Raw genomic sequence first — 20,057 nt, forward strand, 5'->3', positions numbered from 1 at the left:
GCAAGTCACGATGGAAGGAAAGTTCATAAATCGCTTATTCTCTTCCTGACAGGCAACCCTGGTGTGGGCACATGAAGTCTTGGAAGGCTTCAGGCCTCGGGCTGACGTGCTCACCTAGGGCACTCAGCTTAGTGGCCTCTTTGCTTCCACATTTCCTTGGAAGAAGTTTACTCCCAGTTATTTATGCAATTAAATCTTGTTTGTCACGATGAAGCTGGAGACCGTATTCCCATGTAAGTCCATGGACAGTGCTATATACACAAACACACATGCCCATACATCTTCAAAACATAAATATCATAAGGTACCAATCTAACAACACAGGAGTTACAGTTTCCCAGAGCAATCCACTCAGCGAATGATGAGTCATTCACTCATCACACACTCCAGCTCCATACCTAACTTTCCCTCAAGGTTCTGAAGCCCTTAGAACAAGATTTAAGATATGCAATAAATATAACTGACACTGCTATGTGCTATACATACAAGTTTTTAAACAATTTTTTTGTTTCTTTAATTTTGAAACTATATGAGATGACATATCTCCCCTAAATTCACTGTGATAATCATTCCATGATATATGCACATCAAATCATTATGCCATACACCTTAAACTTAGACAGCACTGCATGTCAATTATATCTTAATACAACTGGGAGAAAAAGGATCCAAGCAACTAGTCTTTCAGGAATTGTGATCAATGGCTGAGGGAATACTGAGCTGCTTCTCAGAAAACTATGTGTTCTGACCCCTAGCTTGCACCGGGCTCCCAGGGCTCTGGGGAAAATCTGGTTGAGAGCCACCCACCTGCTCCTGCAACTGCATGTCTGGTGTCCAAATACCAGTGCTCGGCCACATACATGCAAACCTTCCCCCCAAGGAAGGACACCCCTGCCCCATCAGCAGCTATGGAGCTAATTTTCCTGAGCCATGTTCTCAAAGGAATGAAAACAACTGAGCTCACTCTTAATCACCTCTCACTCAGTCTACCACTTTGAAAACCAGGGATCTTGAAGGCTCTATTGCAGGTGAAATTTTATTTCACGGTACCTCCTTATCTTTCACTTTCCTGAGGAGCACATAAGAGAAGGTGAAATTGTAAATCTCTGTGTGTTCAACCATTCCACTTAGGTTTGGCAAATTCCCCCGAAAGGCAGTGTAGGACACCCACAAACAAATTAGGTTGTCCTGCTTCCAGGAGATCTCATGCAAAAATCCGCGATGCTAAAACCTAGGCTTGTGAAATTTCTCGTTTGCCAAACAGGTACAAGGTGGACAGAAGGACCTAAACATCACCTTTCTAGGCCTTGGTTCCTCATCTCTAAATAAAGTTAGACCTTTGGAAGGCCCTTCAGAGTTGCTTTTAACTCTCAGACATGGGGATTCTACTTATATTTGTAGGGGGCAATTTCATTACAAAAAGCTTTGCACTGTAGGCCTTCCTTAAATATTACACACATATATATAATGATTTGATTTTTTTTAAATTTCAGCTTATACTATCTTTTTAGGTACAATGTACTGAATGAAGAGAAGTATACAGCCATGTTTACCTCACTGTCTCCCAAGTTGTTAGCATCTTTCTCATATGGATGGAAATGTTGACAAATAAATGGTTTGTGGCAACTCTAGGATTATTCTGCATTATTAATGAAATGATGTGCTGCATTATTCTGAATTGAAATCACTGGGTCCTGAGACTTTGTCTCACCCTACTGCATTCTCTTGCTTCTTCCTGGATTATCAACTGCCAGGAGCGGGGAATTTCATAAGCCATGTTATCCTGGTTCTCCCAAGGGCATCCTCATGCAAGGACAAGAAAGGTGTGATGCAAATTCAGTCTGATGAAAATTTCAGAAGTGAGGAAGAAAAAGGCCCCAGGATAATTAAGCTTACAGAGCTGGGGTGGGGGGTCAGGCAACACCAGGTTACCAGTGAAGTACCCTGTAAGGAGACAGTATGGCATGGATCTTAGACGGACTTGCCATTTTTAGTCCTTGTCAGCACACTGCACTCTAAGGCTAATGACTATATAAAAGGAAACATAATCACATCAAAGTTCGATGTTTTAAAGCATGGGCTACACCTTCTACATTATATATGACATCAAGGTCAGCTGTACCAAGGGCTATGGATTTCATCAGAGCTGAACTACAGCTTCACCTCTGAACTCATCACTCCCTGGGCAAAGCAGGGCTGGGGAAAGGGGGGAGAACACTGGTAAAGTGATGCTTAGCAATGAACTTGATTTATAAGCTGCCACAGGACATGAGGTTAAAACAGGGAAGGCACCCCTGGTGTGGGAGCTTATATGATACCATTGAGCTTTTAGATTATAGAAGATATTAATAAACCACCACCATGGAACAAACGAGCTTTTATATGATCAATACTCTGACAGATATTGGTCCCCTTCTTTGTCGTGGAAGTCTCTACTTTTTGAAGAATTAAAATTTCTAGGAGGTGGGGCAATGCCGACCATGAGGTTCCTGGAAGGTTCTGCAAGGCTGGCACATGTGCTGGGGCGCAAAGCTCAGACACTGTCCTGGCATTTGACTGATCTCAGTCGTTTGACTGCAAGTTTGTGATCCAGACTGGTTTCCTAAAAACCCACCAGGAATTCGGACCCCAGCTCTGGCAGATTCTGGTGAGAGGGACTCAAGGCAACCTGTGGCTCAGAGAAACCATAGCAGAAGCACCAAGGAACAGGTCAGGCACCTGTTACGTGACACTAACACTGAAGAGGGCTACAATCGAGAGTGTAAATGCCTGTGCATGTGCCCAACAAGTTAACATGTTATCAGGAGAGATGACTAATTGAGTGGAACGCAACTCTGCTGAGAATCACTCACATGTATCTATACACCTAGCAGATTTTAAAGAAAGTGGAGACTCAGTGGATGCTACAAAGTCACCCTATTGTAATAACATAACACACACATCCCCAGTGACCTGGGAAGTCCAAGCTCTCCATTCTCAAGCTGTCCTCTGGTTCAGAAAGTGAGGTCCCTTCTCCTCTCCCATAGGTACTCTGGTCTCTCTTGCTGGCGTAGGCTCCAGAACCTCCCACCCAGCCCTGTTGGGTTCCTAGATCTCCTGCATCAGGGGTAGAAGGATGCGCTCAAGACTCCCTGCCCATGTGCTGGGGCTCTTCTCTTTCTCCTCCAAGGTACCTGGTCTCTCTACTCCTGTCTTCTCAGAAATGGGGTACAAGTGGACCCAGGACTCACAGACAGCATTCTCTTGAGTGTTTAAATTACTTGAGGATGGGGGAGAGCCCTGGAAGTACCACATCCCATCAGGGTCTATGGATAGACGGCTTCCATTCAAATCTTGATTCTACCTTTTCTGGTTTTGTGGTTTCAGGCATGGTTTTTAACCTCTCGGAACCTCAGTTTTCTTAATCATTATGCAGAACTAAAACAAAGGATTATTAAACAAGTATCAAATGAGATTAATATACATAATCAGATGCTTAATTAGCACTGTGCCCAACACAGGAAAGTACTCAGTACACTTTAGTTTCAAAATCACTTCTTTGGTCCTCAAGGCAATTTGAGATGCTCGCAAGCCATCTTGGGCCCCAATGCCCGTGATTAAAGACACATGCTTGTTTTGCCTCTGCCATTAAAAGTACTTCAGTGGAGAATTTAAGAAACACTACATAAATTTGTTCTCTAGGTTTGGAAGGCACTATTCCTATAAAAGCAAGGCTGGATGATCTCTAAGCAGTGCTCTAAAAAGTTTCATGTCATGTAATTTCATTTTTAAACTGATTAATTTGACAATGCTTTTCAGGCCCTCCTAAATAGAGGTCCTAGGTCAAGCAAAAACAAACCATGCACAAATCTTGCTTACTGAAGAGGAAAAAAAAAAACTCATAACACAGAGGAGGCAAAGGAAAAGAAGACTAATGGCTATAATACATGAAAACAAGGTACAACTGCAGGAAGTACAGGGTATTATGGGAACCCTGTGAAAGATCCTCGACTCCAGACTGGGTCCTGCTGGACACGTTACCCACTTAAGGAGGAGCAAGAGAGTGAGCCCAACAAAGGAAACGTTTGCTGAGGGAACAAGGAAGTAAATAGGCAGGGTAGCACTAGGGTCGCATGGACCAGTCCCATGGAGTGGTAGATGTCTGTGGCTGTTTCGGTGATCCACATCAGAAGTCCCTTCCTAATTCTGAAGAAACCCTCATTTTGCAAGTGGTTGCAGCAAAGCTGGAACCAGAGGATATCTCTCCCTCAAGCAGTAAGGGCAAGGACACAACCCAGCACTGACAAACAGCTGGCTTACTTCTGAGATTTTTAAATGTGGAGCATGACTAAATATTCAGGCACATCTGGAGTCCCATCTGAGACGGAACTGAAAAATACACAGGAGGCCAAGGCCATCGTGAGGTCCTAACCAGGAGATTCTTGGCTGCATTTCCTGATGTATCTTTCAGAGGCTAATTCTTTCTGGGGATGTGTGAACTAACCCAGTAAACTTTCAAGACATCCTTCATTTCAATCCATTCCTCATGATTCTGCTGCTGCTGCTAAGTCACTTCAGTCGTGTCTGACTCTGTGCGACCCTATAGATGGCTGCCCACCAGGCTCCCCTGTCCCTGGGATTCTCCAGGCAAGAATACTGGAGTGGGTTGCCATTTCCTTGTCTAATGCATGAAAGTGAAAAGTGAAAGTGAAGTCACTCAGTCGTGTCTGACTCTTAGCAACCCCATGGACCGCAGCCTACCAGGCTCCTCCGTCCATGGGATTTTCCTAGCAGGAATCAATTTCTATTTGTTGCAACCAAGAATCCTGATGAGAGAGGTAGTTATTGTATTCATGAAGGCACAAATACTGAGGACCTGAAGCAAGGCAGGGTCCAGGAAAATGAAGAGAAGGAGATGCACTCAATAGATAATGAGGAGGAGGAAGTGCCAGGTGAAAGCTGAAGATAAAGGAGAGGGTGGGATTAAGGACAACTAGCAGATTTGCAGTTTGGAAGCTAAAAAGAGTGCTGTGATATTCAGTGATGAGACAAAAGGAGGGTGAGATTTGTGAAGAGTAGGAAATGACAGGCTCAGTGCAGATCTGTTGAATGTGAGATACCCATATGACAGTCAAAGCATGGTGTTTACCGGGACTCACAGACATAGAAAACAAACTTATGGTTACCAAAGGGGAAAAGGGATGGGAGGGAGAAATTAGGAGCTTGGTATAAACTACTATATATAAAATAGATAACCAACAGGGTCCTACTGCACAGGGAGCTATATTCAATATTTTACAACAAACTATAATGGAAGAGAATATTATATATATATTATTTTATATAATATATAATATATAAAAATATATTAATATAATGTTAATAATATAATATATATTATATTATATATATATATATATATCACACACACATAGAACCACTTTGCTGTACACCTGAAACTAACACAACACTATAAACCAGCTATTCTGCACTTTAAAAAAAGAAGCATGGTGTTTACCAGGCAGCTGGCTGTACAGGTAACTTTTAGAAAAGCCTAGACTGGTGCTCTAAGAGATTAGAAAGAAACAGCTAGAGAGTGTAGAGGCATAGGAACTCAGGGAGGAATCTAGGACTGCCAGGACACTGGTCTTCTAGTGTCAAGCACTGCAAAACCAAGTCAAGTAAAATGGGGACAAAAATATGAATGCTAGGTCACTGGTGGTTTTGGCACCTGGGAAGTCACTGGTGATCTGGGCAATTTCAGTGAAGTAATGGCATCACTGACTCGATGGACGTGAGTCTGAATGAACTCCGGGAGTTGGTGATGGACAGGGAGGCCTGGCGTGCTATGATTCATGGGGTCGCAAAGAGTTGGACACGAGTGAGCGACTGAACTGAACTGAACTGAATGGAGAAAAAGACAGACTTCAGTGGATGAAGGATGACAAAGAGTGAGAACGTAGGCATCATGCAAAAGGTAAAAAAGAAAAAAAAAAAAAAAAGCAGATTCATTTTATAGGAGAAATATATGCCTAAAATTAACAAAGTACTGAGGATTACCTCTAAGGAATGAAGATCATTCATTCATTTTTTAAATACTGAATGATCACCTCTCATTGCATAGGTCTTGGAGACCCAGTGGGGAAAAGAACAGATATGGTCTTGCCCTCAAGAGCTTGTGGTCTAGAGAAAGATGCTAAACAATGTGGTATTGGCCACAAAAAGGTTAGGTGTTCTGAGAGACTGCAGTAAGGGATTTTAAAGTTGGAGGTTCAGAAAGGGCCTTCCAACCCAAAAACCCGACCAGGGAAAGGGGGTCAGGTGGGGAGAAGAATTTCAGGCAGAAAGACCATCAAGTGCCAACACCCCCAAAGTAGGGAGCTTGGGCCCATCTATACACAGAAGGGCAGGAGCCAGGAAAGACGTGAGGCCAACTTGTGCAGTGAGGAGCCCACAGTAGAAGGAGCCTCCTTCCACTCCTTCCAACAGGAACCACGCCTGTTCCACAGACACTGGGAGGATGGGTGTGGGTAAAGGTGAATCTGTCCGTCTGAAAGCAGGAAGTGAGGGAGTTGCCTAATGGCTACTGTTTTCTTTGTGAAATAGCAGTCCTGGTGAGGCATGAGAGAACTAGGTGAGGCCGTGGCGGGAAGTGCTATTATGGGCAAGACAGGAGGAGCCCAGCTCACTCACAGCTCAGCCCTCCCAAAGCAGCTCCTTAATAGTGGCCTCCTCATTTTTTGGTACCAAAGCTTCAATAACCAAGTCAGAGGAGCCCCAGACCCCTCAATGCTTAGCACTAGAAAGATCTGCAGAGATCTTAATTGTGATTCATTTCTCCTACCTCGTAATTAAGAAATTTATTCAACAGGAATCAATTAAATGCCAAAAATACGGCCATCAACGCATCTCCTCAAGAAGCCCCCATCCATGGGAAACTGTTGGTATTTTTTCAACAGTCTTCCCCTGTTTAATAAAGTAGGTTTCTTCCTCCCTTTCTCTTGCTTTCCTATTCATTTTATGCCAGGATATCTTAAACTCACTCAGCTTCTAATCTAGCAAGGTCTGAGTTCTTTTTCTCTGTTTAATACTCAAGCACAATCACCTATTCATTTGTAAGCAGGAAAAATTAAATTGATTCTTTAGGAGGTGGCTTTTGACTGAGCACGGAGGCTCAGCACTCCTGGCACAGAGTCAAGTTTGTCCTAAGCTACAGTGGCTTAACAATATCCCCAGTCATTTGCTTCTACATTCACTCACATACACAAATGTGTTGGCCTGCAAGGATTTCTGAATTCAACCAGATATTTTGTTTCATATTCAACCCTAAACAACATATACTAGTCTCTCACTGCAGTTCAGACTAATGATTTAAAGTATCTCCCAGTATGGCAAATCAGGCATGAAGCATCGGAAGGCAATTTGCTTGCGATGCGGACACTGTGAAGAACTTGTGGTGATCTCACACTAGATGGGATACATAAATCCACAAGGAGGGGAAAAAAAAAAAAGCTAAGGAGAAGGGACAGAATTTGTAAGGATAGACAATAAAGATAACTGAGCTATTTAAACAGCACTGAGGGACTTCCCTGGTGGTCCAGTGGTTAAGACTTCACCTTTGACTGCAGAGGGTGAGGGTTTGATCCCTGGTTGGGGAGCTAAGATCCCACATGCCTTGGGGCCAAAACACCAAAACATAAAACAGAAGCAATATTGTAACAAATTTGATAAAGACTTTATAACAGTCCACATCAAAAAATCTTTTTTAAAAAATAAAAATAAACAGCATTGCTCCTTTCTGAGTGGTGGTAGCTAAGCAGAGGATTCTAGATCACAGCCAATAACAAATCTTGTCAGAACTGCCCGGGACACACACGCGCACACACACACAAACACACATATATACACACTAGTCCTTTATTTCCTGGTAGAAGCTACTATGATTCCATTTGTTAATAAAGTTATTTGTTTCATCTCCCTCAAGAGTTATTCTACATCCTATTCTAACTGCCATCAACTTAAAACTCAAGCACCTCATATTATATAAAAAGAAACATGTTGGGCATTCAGTAAATAACAGAGGGAGGATAATTTGCTACAGATTTGCAGAATGTAAGTGATGGCAAGGGAAAGGGAAAGGTTAGGAACAAGGGGGTGTGCATTAAGGCATCTCTTCACCTCCATCCAGTTTTCAGGCTTGCAATGGGTGAGCTGGGCTGGAGAGAAGAATGTGGGTGCTGGCTGAAAGAATGTATCCCAAAGAATATGCTTTGGGATACTGTTTTTCCACTTTCTCCTCACTGTTTTGTTTTAGTTTTTTTTTTTTTTTTTTCCCCCAAAAGAAAAAAGCATGCCTGGGAGAAAAATACCAATGTAAGTGCTACTTGTAATTCATATAAAAGTTCACTATTGGCTTCTCTCAGCCCATGTGCCTTCAACCCCAGTTGTACATCGCTGTTTAAAAGAAAAGCCTCCAACAGCACAAAGCTCCATCAGTACAGACTCCACGGCAGCAAAGAAACATTAATCCCCCAAGTTCCCACATCAAGCTCAAAAACAATGCTCCTGGCTGTCATTTCTCATTCACACCAGTCCCATATTTCTATTAAACAAGACTGTTTTTTATTGACTGCTTCCCTCACACAGCACAATAAAGGAAATTTCAGCCCACAGAGACCACATCTTGAAATACAGGGCTTAACTTTAGGGATGGGAATCAGGAAAAGAAGAGGACAAATTTCCAGGGCTCTCCCTGACTGGTATCTACCAAACCGAGAAACGATGGGGTTCCTTTCTGCTCCTCAGGCTCTCTGAGCTGCTATGATTGATTCGAAATTTACCCGTTTCCCAAGAGACTACTTAAAAAGAAAGAAATTTCACAATCTTGCACAGTCTGCTCTCTTACTCTCTCATTTCCCCCACTTTTACCTCAACTTACAAGAGGACTTTTGTATACATAAAGTTTCAGGAAACAAAGCGTACAAACACTCACACACAAATAAACTCCCCGAACTAACACCAGCGTATAATTGTGTTTTGGTTGGAGTTTTTCCAGCCCTGTCACCCGCTCTGTTAGGAGTAAATGGAAACCCTTTGCTTTGGCAAAGTTAGAAACAGACAAACTCTTCTCAGTTTCAAGTTGCACAAGCCCTCCCTCATATCTCTCAACCCCCTTAAAGCCCCCCAACAAAATAAATTCACTGCTGAAAAGTCAGCAAGGATTTAAAAAAAAAAAAAAAAACCTATTTCTCAAATAAAGATCTTTCACTTCTCCCCCGCACGCAGCTTCCCCCTTTAGCCGGAAACACACAAAGTTTCCAATTTCTGAAATCCCTTTTCAAGGGACCCTGGACTCTTAGGGCTCTTCCAAGGGATCCAGCTTTCTACTGTCCAGACTGCAGGCAGGCAGTGCTCTTCTAAATACATTTCGCATTCTTGGAGTCAATACTGGGGCTGTTTCGTTTCCAGAAAGATCTAGAAAGCAGCGTTTAGTGGACTGGCAGAGCCAGGATTGACTCTTCCTCCCTCCCCTTTGACCGGCCGCGGGGTGAGAAGTGTATTCGGCACAGTCGCCCTGAAACCAGCAGCGAAGGCGCAGTCAGAACGGACAAAGTACCCATCGCTCACTTTTAAACTCGTATCTGCTCCACTACCCCGCCGCCCTACTTCCACATTCCTCCGCAGAACTTGGCGGGCGACCCCTCAACCAAATCCAAACCGTACCTTCCTTGGATTCTTCTGCCTCGAAGTGCATGGTGTCCGGGTAGGCGGCTGCAGGGGCGACGACCGCGGACATGTACTTGCACGAGCTGGCAGCCAAAACCAGCACACAGAAAATAAAAAGGAAGGAAAGTCTCTAAAATCAAAACCTCCGCGGGGCGGGAGGGCTGGTTCTGGTGCAGGGATTTTCAGGGGGAAAGTTCTGCAAGAGTGACGAATCGCGTCTCAGCTGGGCGGCGGGAGTCCGCCCCCGGGGCCGCGCGCCCCAGCCCGTCGCAGGCGGGCGACCTGACGGCTCGTGGCTGGGCGCACGCAGGTGGGGCTGATCTGCGGAGGGGCCCGGCAGAGGGGCGCCGGCCGCCGGGACCCAGGATGGGCCACGCCTGAGAAATCGATATGCAGGGAAGAAAAGAAAGGCACATCTCTGCTGTTTTGCATAAATCACAAATGCAGACGCGGTCAAAGACATGCACCTCCATCTTTAGGTTCCATTTTTCGACGCCCATTTAACTTTCTGTGTCTTGGGGACTTAAAGGCCCAAAATGAAGGATTTTAAAGCTGCTGGGTTTTGTACATTATTTTTTGCAGCAAAGTAACGTGGATATTGGTCCATGAGGCTGGAAGGACCTGCGGCACAAGCCCAGGAAGGGGGCATTTTGAAGAAAGGTGCGGGTAGGCGGGAACTCCACCCTTACCTTTACACAGGAAAAGCAGACCAAAGGCTTAGTCATTCAGCATAACCCGCATGACTTACTCAAACCCCAACCTGGGTGCACTAAGTGCTCTGCAGTTACCCCAAAGGGCCATTCCCAGACGGAGGGGGCGCCACTCTCTTCTTCGAAGGCTGCAAGCCAAAGGCGGGGGTCAGGGGGTGGGAGTGGGGGTCGGGGAGGTATTCAGGCTTTTGAAACGCTGAGAGAATAAAGAGGCTGGAGAGTTCTTAGAGGAGATCTCAATTCTGCCCCCTGGTCGGGTCCACCAGCTGAGAGGATGATGTCTCAGTTTTGTGAAGCCTTAGTTTTTCCTTTGGAGAAGGGGGAACAAGAGCTGCCACCGACATACCTGTCTTAATGGAGGAATTTGCAGAGCACTAGTTTTACTACAGATATAAGGCAACAGGTCCTCAAATAACATACCTGAAAGATCCATTAGGAAACTGTGAGAAAAGTTACATTCTTTTAATAAATTCATTTTCCAGCTGCTTTCCTTTCCCTCATTTCCCTCGTTTTATACGGGCAAAAAATAAGAAGAGAGGCTCTACAGTAAATTTAGTGAATAGGCTCTATAGTAAATATAAATTTAATGATCAGATCAGATCAGTCGCTCAGTCGTGTCCAACTTTTTGCGACCCCATGAATCGCAGCACGCCAGGCCTCCCTGTCCATCACAAACTCCCGGAGTTCACTGAGACTCCTGTCCATCGAGTCAGTGATGCCATCCAGCCATCCCATCCTCTGTCGTCCCCTTCTCCTCTTGCCCCCAATCCCTCCCAAAAAGATACAGATGTAAAGAGTCTGAATTAAGATTTAGTTCTGCCATTTATTATTTGTATGACCTTGAGTGAATTATTTAACTTCTCTGGGCCTCCCTTTCCTCATCTGGAAAAAGAGAGTTTAAAGAGTATTAATTACTCCTCAGATTTATTCTGGGGATTAAATAAGGTAATATAAGCAAAAAGTGCTTTGAAAACCATAAACTCCTACACAGATTATTACAAACTACTGCACCATTAAAAGTAATTTTTTGTAAAAGATACTCTAGCGTTTTATTCCAATATTGGGTTTGAACAGGAAAAAAGAGTGTTTATGTGAGTCACAAGCAGTGAAGACTATTATAAATATTAATATAAGATATTAAATCACTTCCTACTGCTGAGTGATTCTATCACACCTAAGACACCAGGCAGTATTTCATCTCAATTCCTTGAAAGGACAGGACAGAATGATGAGAGGAAGACATAGCTGGTCAGAAAGGAGAAAAGAGGAGAAACATCTGGAAAGTATCAGTATTGTGGAGCCTTCCGGAAGCTGACCTCACCAGGCTGCACCCTTCTGAAAGTCCCAGTTAACTGCGAGGTCCCCAGTGCCACACATCCTGAGCTGCTAAGATGCAGTAACTTAGTAACTTCATTCTGTAACTTCAGACTTAAGGAGGAGACATGAAGGTCATTCTGAGACATGCTCCCTCACTAGTCAGAAGCGACCTTTCCTGTCTTGTCTAAGGAATCATTCTGGAAGTCCCCCCACCCCACCCCACACACACCATCTGTCCTTTGCCCTCCCCCATGGCAGCCCAGACTTCCACAGATGTCTGCCAGGAGCCCAGCAGCATCTCACCAGGGCTGTGAACTTCACAAAGATAGCTCCCATTCATCTATAATTGGAGTAAGACGCAACACCTTTTCAAGGTGATGATTATGCAAATTCACAAAACACAAAGTCCGTCTCACCAGTCACAGGAAGGGCTCACTTTTACCCTCTTCCTTCAGAAAGTGCCCCCATAAGAGTGATTTATAAAAGGTCTTTCTGCAAGTCCAATTATGTTCAAACCACACAAGTGTGTTAAAGTACATGTCCTTAACATCCGACTTGTTTTTACGCTGGGTTCACAAAAAGGCCCTCAGCTTTGCTCAGGTTAGCCAAGGAGAACAACTGCTGAATGAACAGTTAAAGCACTGCTGTGTCAGCCTCTTAATCCAATTTAGAATCATTTTAGCAGCTAGGTTGATCTTTGACTTTCACTGGGGTCCTCAAGAAACCTGGCAAGAAACTTCTTTTGTATTTAAATGTAGCCCAGCAGTCACCTTGAGGAACAAAGTCCCGATCTAGCTCCAGTGCAAGGCAGGCTCGGTTTATTTTGTGAGTGTATCTTAGCCTCTCTCCATCTTGTCCTATCCTCCTCCAAAACCACTCTTCTTTAGGATCCAAATTTCCAGATAGTCTATGACTTCCCCATGTGAAAGCATCCACATCCTTCTCGGAAGTTTTATAGACAAATGTTTTATTGTTTGGAAGCATTTATTTCTTTGTTTTGTGGTTAACTGCAAATTTATCTAAATTTCCTTAACCACCTAAAAGGAGAAACCAGCTGACTGTATTAGTAAAATAAAGTATGAGTTCGGTGTCTGCCTCTAATTAGCTCTTTCTGACTTCTTACTTCACTCCTCTGAACTACAACTGTATAATATGTAACATCAGGATGTCAGTTAAAATGATGTATATATTTTGTACATGTCCTATGAAATCATCAGAAAAACTGTGCAGAGCTTTCTATGTTTATTTTTTCCACAGCACTCTCTGTATAGTAGCCTAAAAATAGTAGCTTACCTACGTTCATGTAGGTAAGAGCTTACTTAGTCATGTCTGACTCTCTATGGCCCCATGGACTGTAGCCAACCAGGCTCCACTGTCCATGGAACTTTCCAGGCAAGAATACTGGAGTGCGTTGCCATTTCCTCCTCTATCGGATCTTCCCAATCCAGGGATCGAACCCACATCTCCTATGTCTTCTGCATTGGCAGGCGGATTCTTTACCACTTGCACGGATCTGAGTTAAAATGCAAGCTAAGAATCCGAGATCCCTGGATCAGGAAGATCTTCTGGAGGAGGAAATGGCAACCCATTCCAGTATTCTTGCCTGGGAGATCCCATGGAAAGAGAAGCCTGGTGGGCTACAGTCCATTGGGGTGGCCAGAGTCAGACAGGACTTAGCAGCTACACCATCACCACCAAGATTCTGGTGGTTTTTTTCTTTTTCTTTTTTTTTCAGTCAGTCATTACCAAATATTTATGTGTGTCACATGTAAAAGAACTCTGCTCACCTGGAGCTTACTGGCAAATTTTGGTAATTTTGATCACAGACTTGGAGTTCAACCTTCCAAGTGACCTTGGTTCTAAGGAAGATATTAACACCACCTCTCAACTGAACTTTATCATAGAACAGCAGAAACATCTTCTCTTAAATTATGCATCAATAAAGCTGTTGGAAAAATGCCTGGGCTTTGGGCCTTTTCCTTACAGCCGCCCAGATGTCTGCCAAGAACAGGAAAGGTCAGCAAGTGTTCAGACTTAGAAGAGAAGCCCAGCAGAATTGGGAAGAGAAGGTACAATTCAACCAGGAGGAACCACACTCTGATCACATTAGAGAATGTGGTAAGTTCCCTGCAGCAAAAAAGACTAAGCATCTCTGTCAATTTGTATAGACCTATAGCTTCATGGCAACCCACTCCAGTACTCTTGCCTGGGAAATCCCATGGATGGAGGAGCCTGGAAGACTACAGTCCATGGGGTCGCGAAGAATAGGACATGACTGAGCGACTTCACTTTCACTTTTCACTTTCATGCACTGGAGAAGGAAATGGCAACCCACTCCAGTATTCTTGCCTGGAGAATCCCAGGGACGGGGGAGCCTGGTGGGCCACCGTCTATGGGGTCACACAGAGTCGGACACAACTGACATGACTTAGCAGCAGCAGCAGCATAGCTTCTAGCCTTGGAGAAGGGAATGGCTAATATTCCAGTATTCTGGCCTGGAGAATTCCATGGACTGAGTCCATGGGGTAGCAAAGAGTTGGACACAAATGAATGACTTTCACTTACAGCTTCTAGGTCTAAGAATTCCATACCGCAAAAAAAATGGTAATTTTATTGATATTTTTATTTCTGCCTTGCTGACAGGCTGAATCTATACAAACAACATTTAAGTCAGAAGGGGGGATGGTGAAAAAGAGTTGTTTACTTAGTATAAAAAGTGGCTTTCTCCTATTTGACTTTGAAGCTTTCCTCATCTATTCTTGTATTATTTATGTCTACACCCTTGAGAATCTTTACAGGCTTCCATGCTCTATATATAAAGTTGGCTTTCAGTCCCTCTCCTCACAGAGGGACCTGTGTTCTTGGCCTCACCTGGTTGTGACTGCAGGCTCTGCATCCTTCTTAACCTCCTTAGACATCTTACACTTAACCTTCCAAAAGGAGTGGGGCTAATTGGGTATCTCACCGGAGTCCCTGCCTAGCCCAAGTGATCTCACTCTTTATGCCTTAAGAAAGTTTGATTTACCAAAAGTGGAGAAAGGGCCACTCATATGACAGTGGAAATCTCCCACATACCTTCTCAGGAGCCCAAGCCCTGAGCCTCAAGCGGCCTCCTGCTTATGCATTGCTGGTCCTGGGATGAGGCAGGGGAGGTTGGGAGGCTGGACAGAAGTGCTGTGAGTCAAGGAAGAAGGCTGACGATGAGTGCCGAGTCAAAGGATGGGGAAAGCTGCCTCCCAGGGGCCATGCCTGGGAGTCAGAAGTTTGTTCTGTGTAAACCCTCTCCTCAGTCTTCCCTATGGCTTTTTCTGTAAATCCCCCAGGCTCACTACTGCTCTGGGTGTGAGTGGATAATTCTGAGGGAGTGAGAAGTGCTGACATCTGGGGTGAGCATGCACAGGGAGAAAACAGTACATCTGGGAGGCTCTTGTTTCCTAGGCTCTCATTGTTTGCTTTTCTTTTTCTCCTAAGAAATCTTTCTTAGGAGAAAATAAAAACTTTTAGCAGACGATGAAACACACACACACTCAAAATCAGGTCTGAAAATATTACCTGAAGAATTTATGACTTTGGATCTTTCTTTTGTAATACTTAGCTAGGATGCTTGCATTTACTATGCCTTGCATAGGCTTTATGCAGACTTCCCAGTTAGCTCCCTTGGATCATCATACTCATTTTACAGACATGTAATTAAAGAAAGGGAGGTTATACAATTTGCTCAAGGTCACAAAACTAAGTAATAATGTTCTTGAGACTAGTGTAGATGCAGACCAGGCCTCCTGTCTTCTATATCCAGACTTTCTCACTCTATTAAACTACTCAAGTAAAATTCGAGACCTTTATTTTGCAGAGGAATAATTCAAAGTTTGCTGTACTGGGAGATTCCCAAAGAGTTTGAGTTGGTCATGATTCTAGGATGGAATGCTCAGATGGTTCTGTTCACAGGCTTAGATCACAGCCTCAAATCAAAACTATCCCATTCCTGATATTCAATGCTTTAAATAAGCCATAAGTTTAATAGCTTCTGTTTATTCAGCTACATGAAACTACAAATACTTTTTTTTTTTTTAATTAAAAGTTCAGTCAAGACCCCAATTAAACTTCCTTGGATGTAAGGCTGCCAGAAGCTGGGCAAAGAAAGCCAGACTCAGTTTGGGAGACCTGGGCCTGATTGCCATAAACCCAGTGAGCACTGTCTCGTTGACAATAGGATTTTATTTTTCTATTCATTCTTCTATCGCTTTTCTTCTAAAATTTGCAAGCCATTTAACCTCTCTGAGCTTCGGTTTGCCCATCTGTAAAATGGGAATAATGCCACTTATTCCACAAAGTAGTAAAAATAAAAATGAGTCATGAATGTGATAAAGCACTGAAAATTATGAAATCCCCCTAATCACTTTCATGAATAAGGCCAGATTATTTTAGGTGGTGGAGCATCCATCTGGAAGCCCTAAATGCGGACTGTACAGAAGTCCCACATAGGTGTGGGCAATTTACTGTGTGTGGTCCAGCGAGAGAACGTGAAAATAAAAGGTCCAAACCTCACTGTGCCTTGATTAACAGGCTCAACCAGGGATAACCTGAGATGGGCTACAAAGGGAGTCGCCAGGAATGAGAGAGGCAGGGCTGAGACCGGGCCCAGAAGGTAGTGCCACAACTAATCTATACATCCCTGACTTACCTTCAGAAAAGGAACAGGAGGAAGAAGTGATCAATGATCTTAGTCATAGAAACTCAGACTTGGAAGCAAACTTAAGGTCATTTATTCTAATCCTCTAATCTAGGAGATGAAGCCATCTCCTAGACACATCACAGGCAGCAAGCCTTCATCCACACTCTCCTTGATTACTTCTATTAACAGAGACTCACTGCTTTAACAAAGCCCCACTTCCTCTCTAGTCATTAGAAAGTTCCTCCTTATCATGAACTGAAATTCATGTTTAAGGGCAGTGATATTCAAATTACTTCCACCCTAACCACTGCTTTTACCACTTACAGCAAGGAAATAATTTTATGATAAGATAAACAAAAATTTTCCTTTTCAACTGCCTAATGGAGACCCCCTCATGTTGGCTAGCGATTGCAATCGAATGCAACGTGAGACAGTTATGCAACTTTCCAGGGCTGGCCACACATCTGCTATTGATTATCATGAAGAATTCAGAAGTAAGCAGCTTTGCTTAAGGCAGCAGCAGTGACAATCTCTTTCTCTCCTGTGTGTTCACTCTACTCCGAGGAGGCAGAAAAGGCGGCCAAGATAGGGAGGGTAATGGCCCCGCTTGATCCCATCAAGCATTTATGAACTTTATTCCAGTTTCTGATCAACATTTGAAATCTACAAGAAAACAGAAGTAGTGCTCATATGTGGAATCTGGACCACAGACTCCTGTTCGGATATCTGTTTGAAAGTCTAATCCACTCCAAGTTGTCAAACTTGGATTTTAACAGTGAGTTTCTGACATGGGTAGAATCCCTGTCAAGTTAATATTTTTGCCAACCCATCACTGTTTAAGAGACAGAAAACACCAGGAGATGAAGCTACAGGGCTAGACAGGCTTGCCCGCTGAAAGCAGCCAAGGTTAAAACTCAGCCGACAAACTCAGCAGGAGGTGAAAACGTGAACCAAAACAGAACTTATCCAAACAGTGTTTCAGGGGGAAAGGGAAGGCTGCTTTGCAGGTAGCACTGAAAGGCGTGGATCAGAAGTTTGTCCTTTTGAATGGGTCAGCTTACAAAACTTAAGTTATTCAGCTTCTCTTTAAAGAAAAGTTATACAGAAACATGTATCAATTATGATTCACAAAATTGTTAAACATCACCAAAATGAATGATTCTTCTGGGAAAATCAATAACATGAACGGTATGCCTGCCTACCTACCTATAAAAGGTCTTATTAAGTCCATCCATTTTCTAGGACTTCCCTGGTGGCTCAGATGGTAAACTGAGGAACTTGACACTTTCACTTTTCTGTTTCTACTAGAACATAAAGAACAGTGAAAGTGAAATCGCTCAGTCGTGTCCAACTCTTTGCGACCCCATGGACTGTAGCCTGCCAGGCTCCTCCGTCCATGGGATTCTCCAGGCAAGAATACTGGAGTGGGTAGCCATTCCCTTCTCCAGGGAATCTTCCCAATCCAGGGATCGAACTCGGGTCTCGTGCATTGCAGGCAAACTCTTTACCATCTGAGCTATCAGGAAGCCAAAGCCTTTTTTAAAAAAAAACACTAACTTTTTAACATTCTTCCCTTGTGGCTCAGCTGGTAAAGAATTCACCTGCAATGTGAGAGACCTGGGTTAGATCCCTTGGTTGGGAAGATCCCCTGGAGAAGAGAAAGGTACCCACTCCAGTATTCTGGCCTGGAGAACTCCTTGGACTCTATAGTCCATGGGGTCACAAAGAGTCAGACACAACTGAGCGACTTTCACTCACATACATACATACATACATACATAACTATCTCAATAGAATTTTTACTATTGAATTCAGTAAAGTCCTCTTGAATGGCATTCAACTTTCTCAATTTCAACTCTGTACCATCAGCCTAAAACAGACAGATGAAGAGAGGAAATAACAACCTAAATGGTGCATCAGCCACCAGTAAGTGATTTTTGCTGCAGAGTAAGCATGGGATAGAGCTAGGACTTTGCTGTTCCCTCCCTGAGCCTTGTCTCAGCATTGCCTCTTACACTATGAGCATCTTATGCATGTTGATGATGACTGCTGTAGCTACAGCTATGGATTTTTTCATGTCAAAGAGCCTCGGAAGACAAGGCAACTATTTCATCCAGTTCTCAAGAAACAGGAACCTGCTCCAATGCTAGAGGAAACACTTACTGTAAGTCCTATACTTACTGGAAGACAGTATGCTATTCGCCAATCTGGTAACTTGCTGAAAGATCTTCTGAAGTAATACTGACCCTGTACAATTTTTACACTACCCATGACTCTTCTGTACTCTTAAGCACATCAGTACCTTAGATTCTCATATATGAGAGCGATGTGGCCAGAGTTGGCTAAAGAGTCTCACTTTTTAGCCCTGAGATCTTCAAATTGTGCCATGGTACCTGAGAGCACTGCAGCTAACTCACAGGGGTGTTACAGGGTACTTTAAATTTTTGAGGAAGACACAGTGTTATTCAATGTCTCTCAGACACTGTGTAAACTACTAGTTCAAGCCAGTTCATTGCATAACATTAGACTGTAATACATTTCTTTTGATGTCATTTCTGTGCAAAGCTAGGTTGTTGGCAGTTGCTATACTAAAAAGCAAATATTATCTGAAAAGTAACATGAAAGAAGAAATGAGGGTAGTGGATCCAATTTGATTTCAATTTGATTTTAAGAAGTTATGAGGTGGCCAGTTATCAATTTATTGTCTCACGGCTCCAATTCACCTTTCATTCACACGTGCACGCTCAGTTCTGTCTGACTGTTTGGGATCCCATGGACCATAGCCCACCAGGCTCCTCTGTCCATGGGATTCTCCAGGCAATGGGAGAATCTCCAACCGGAGTGGGCTGCTATTTCCACCATCAGGGGATCTTCCTGACCCTGGGATCAAATCTGGGTCTCCTGTATCTCCTGGATTGGCAGGTGGATTCTTTACCACTGAGCCACCTTACCTGCTCTGAAAAAATAAAGATGAGACTTTAAATATTTTTTATTTTGCCAGCTGGTGCTATCCTAAGCTTTGTCACTGGAGTGTCATCATGGAGAGACATTACAGGAAGAAGAGCTTTTGCTTCCTGGTTCTGGTGTGCTCTGGCTGCAAGCTGCCACAAGCACTCATGACTTCTCCAGCCCCCAGTTCCTGTAATGCAGGCACCTTCTTCAAAAACTGGCTCCTGCTGTACGTGGTGGTCAGCAACAACCAGCCTCCAGCAGCTTCTGCTGGCATCCCCCGTAGGAGGTTTTGTGGCAGAGCACCTTCAGTGAAAAACCTCCCCATGAACAGATTTCCACAGCATCCTAGAGGACAGATTTCCAGCAAGTTCTACCTGCACAGCAGTGCTGTGACTTCTCTGCCACTCAAGGAGCCAGGCCAGCCACCTTCTCTCCAACAAGGTCTAGAGTAGGAGAGAGAGGAAGTTTGGGTTTGGTACCCTGTTTCAAGCCCACAGGAAGGGGCTGCTTTTTATATTTGCTATTCCCCTATTCTTTAGAGTTCTCTTCCTAACAGCCAGCCCTCAGCAAAATTAATATTTATTTAACTTTTTTTTATTAGTATTTTCAATTGTGGTAAAATGCACATCATATAAAAGTACCACCATCTTGATCACTTTTTAGCTATACAGATCAATAGAATTAAGTACACATACTTTGTT

At 43.6% G+C, this 20,057-nt stretch overlaps 1 protein-coding gene across 6 annotated transcripts in view; it reads right to left on the bottom strand.

Moving 5' to 3' along the window:
• TNFAIP8 (TNF alpha induced protein 8) overlaps positions 1–20,057 on the bottom strand; it is a 144,519-nt gene that overhangs the window by 36,114 nt on the left and 88,348 nt on the right. The window contains exon 1 of one of the 6 annotated variants that reach the window (XM_086410734.1): positions 9,703–9,859. The exons of the other annotated variants lie outside the window; for them this stretch is intronic. Coding sequence (XP_086266860.1) covers positions 9,703–9,775 — 73 coding nt within the window. The 5' untranslated portion in view covers positions 9,776–9,859. Of the gene's footprint in view, positions 1–9,702; positions 9,860–20,057 lie in introns of those variants that run through there. 6 annotated transcript variants of the gene reach the window in all.

The sequence above is a fragment of the Bos grunniens genome, chromosome 7 (assembly GCF_055505025.1).
Source record: "Bos grunniens cultivar Pamir isolate PY7600 chromosome 7, Bosgru_T2T1.0, whole genome shotgun sequence".
In the NCBI taxonomy this organism is placed as follows: Eukaryota; Metazoa; Chordata; class Mammalia; order Artiodactyla; family Bovidae; genus Bos; species Bos grunniens.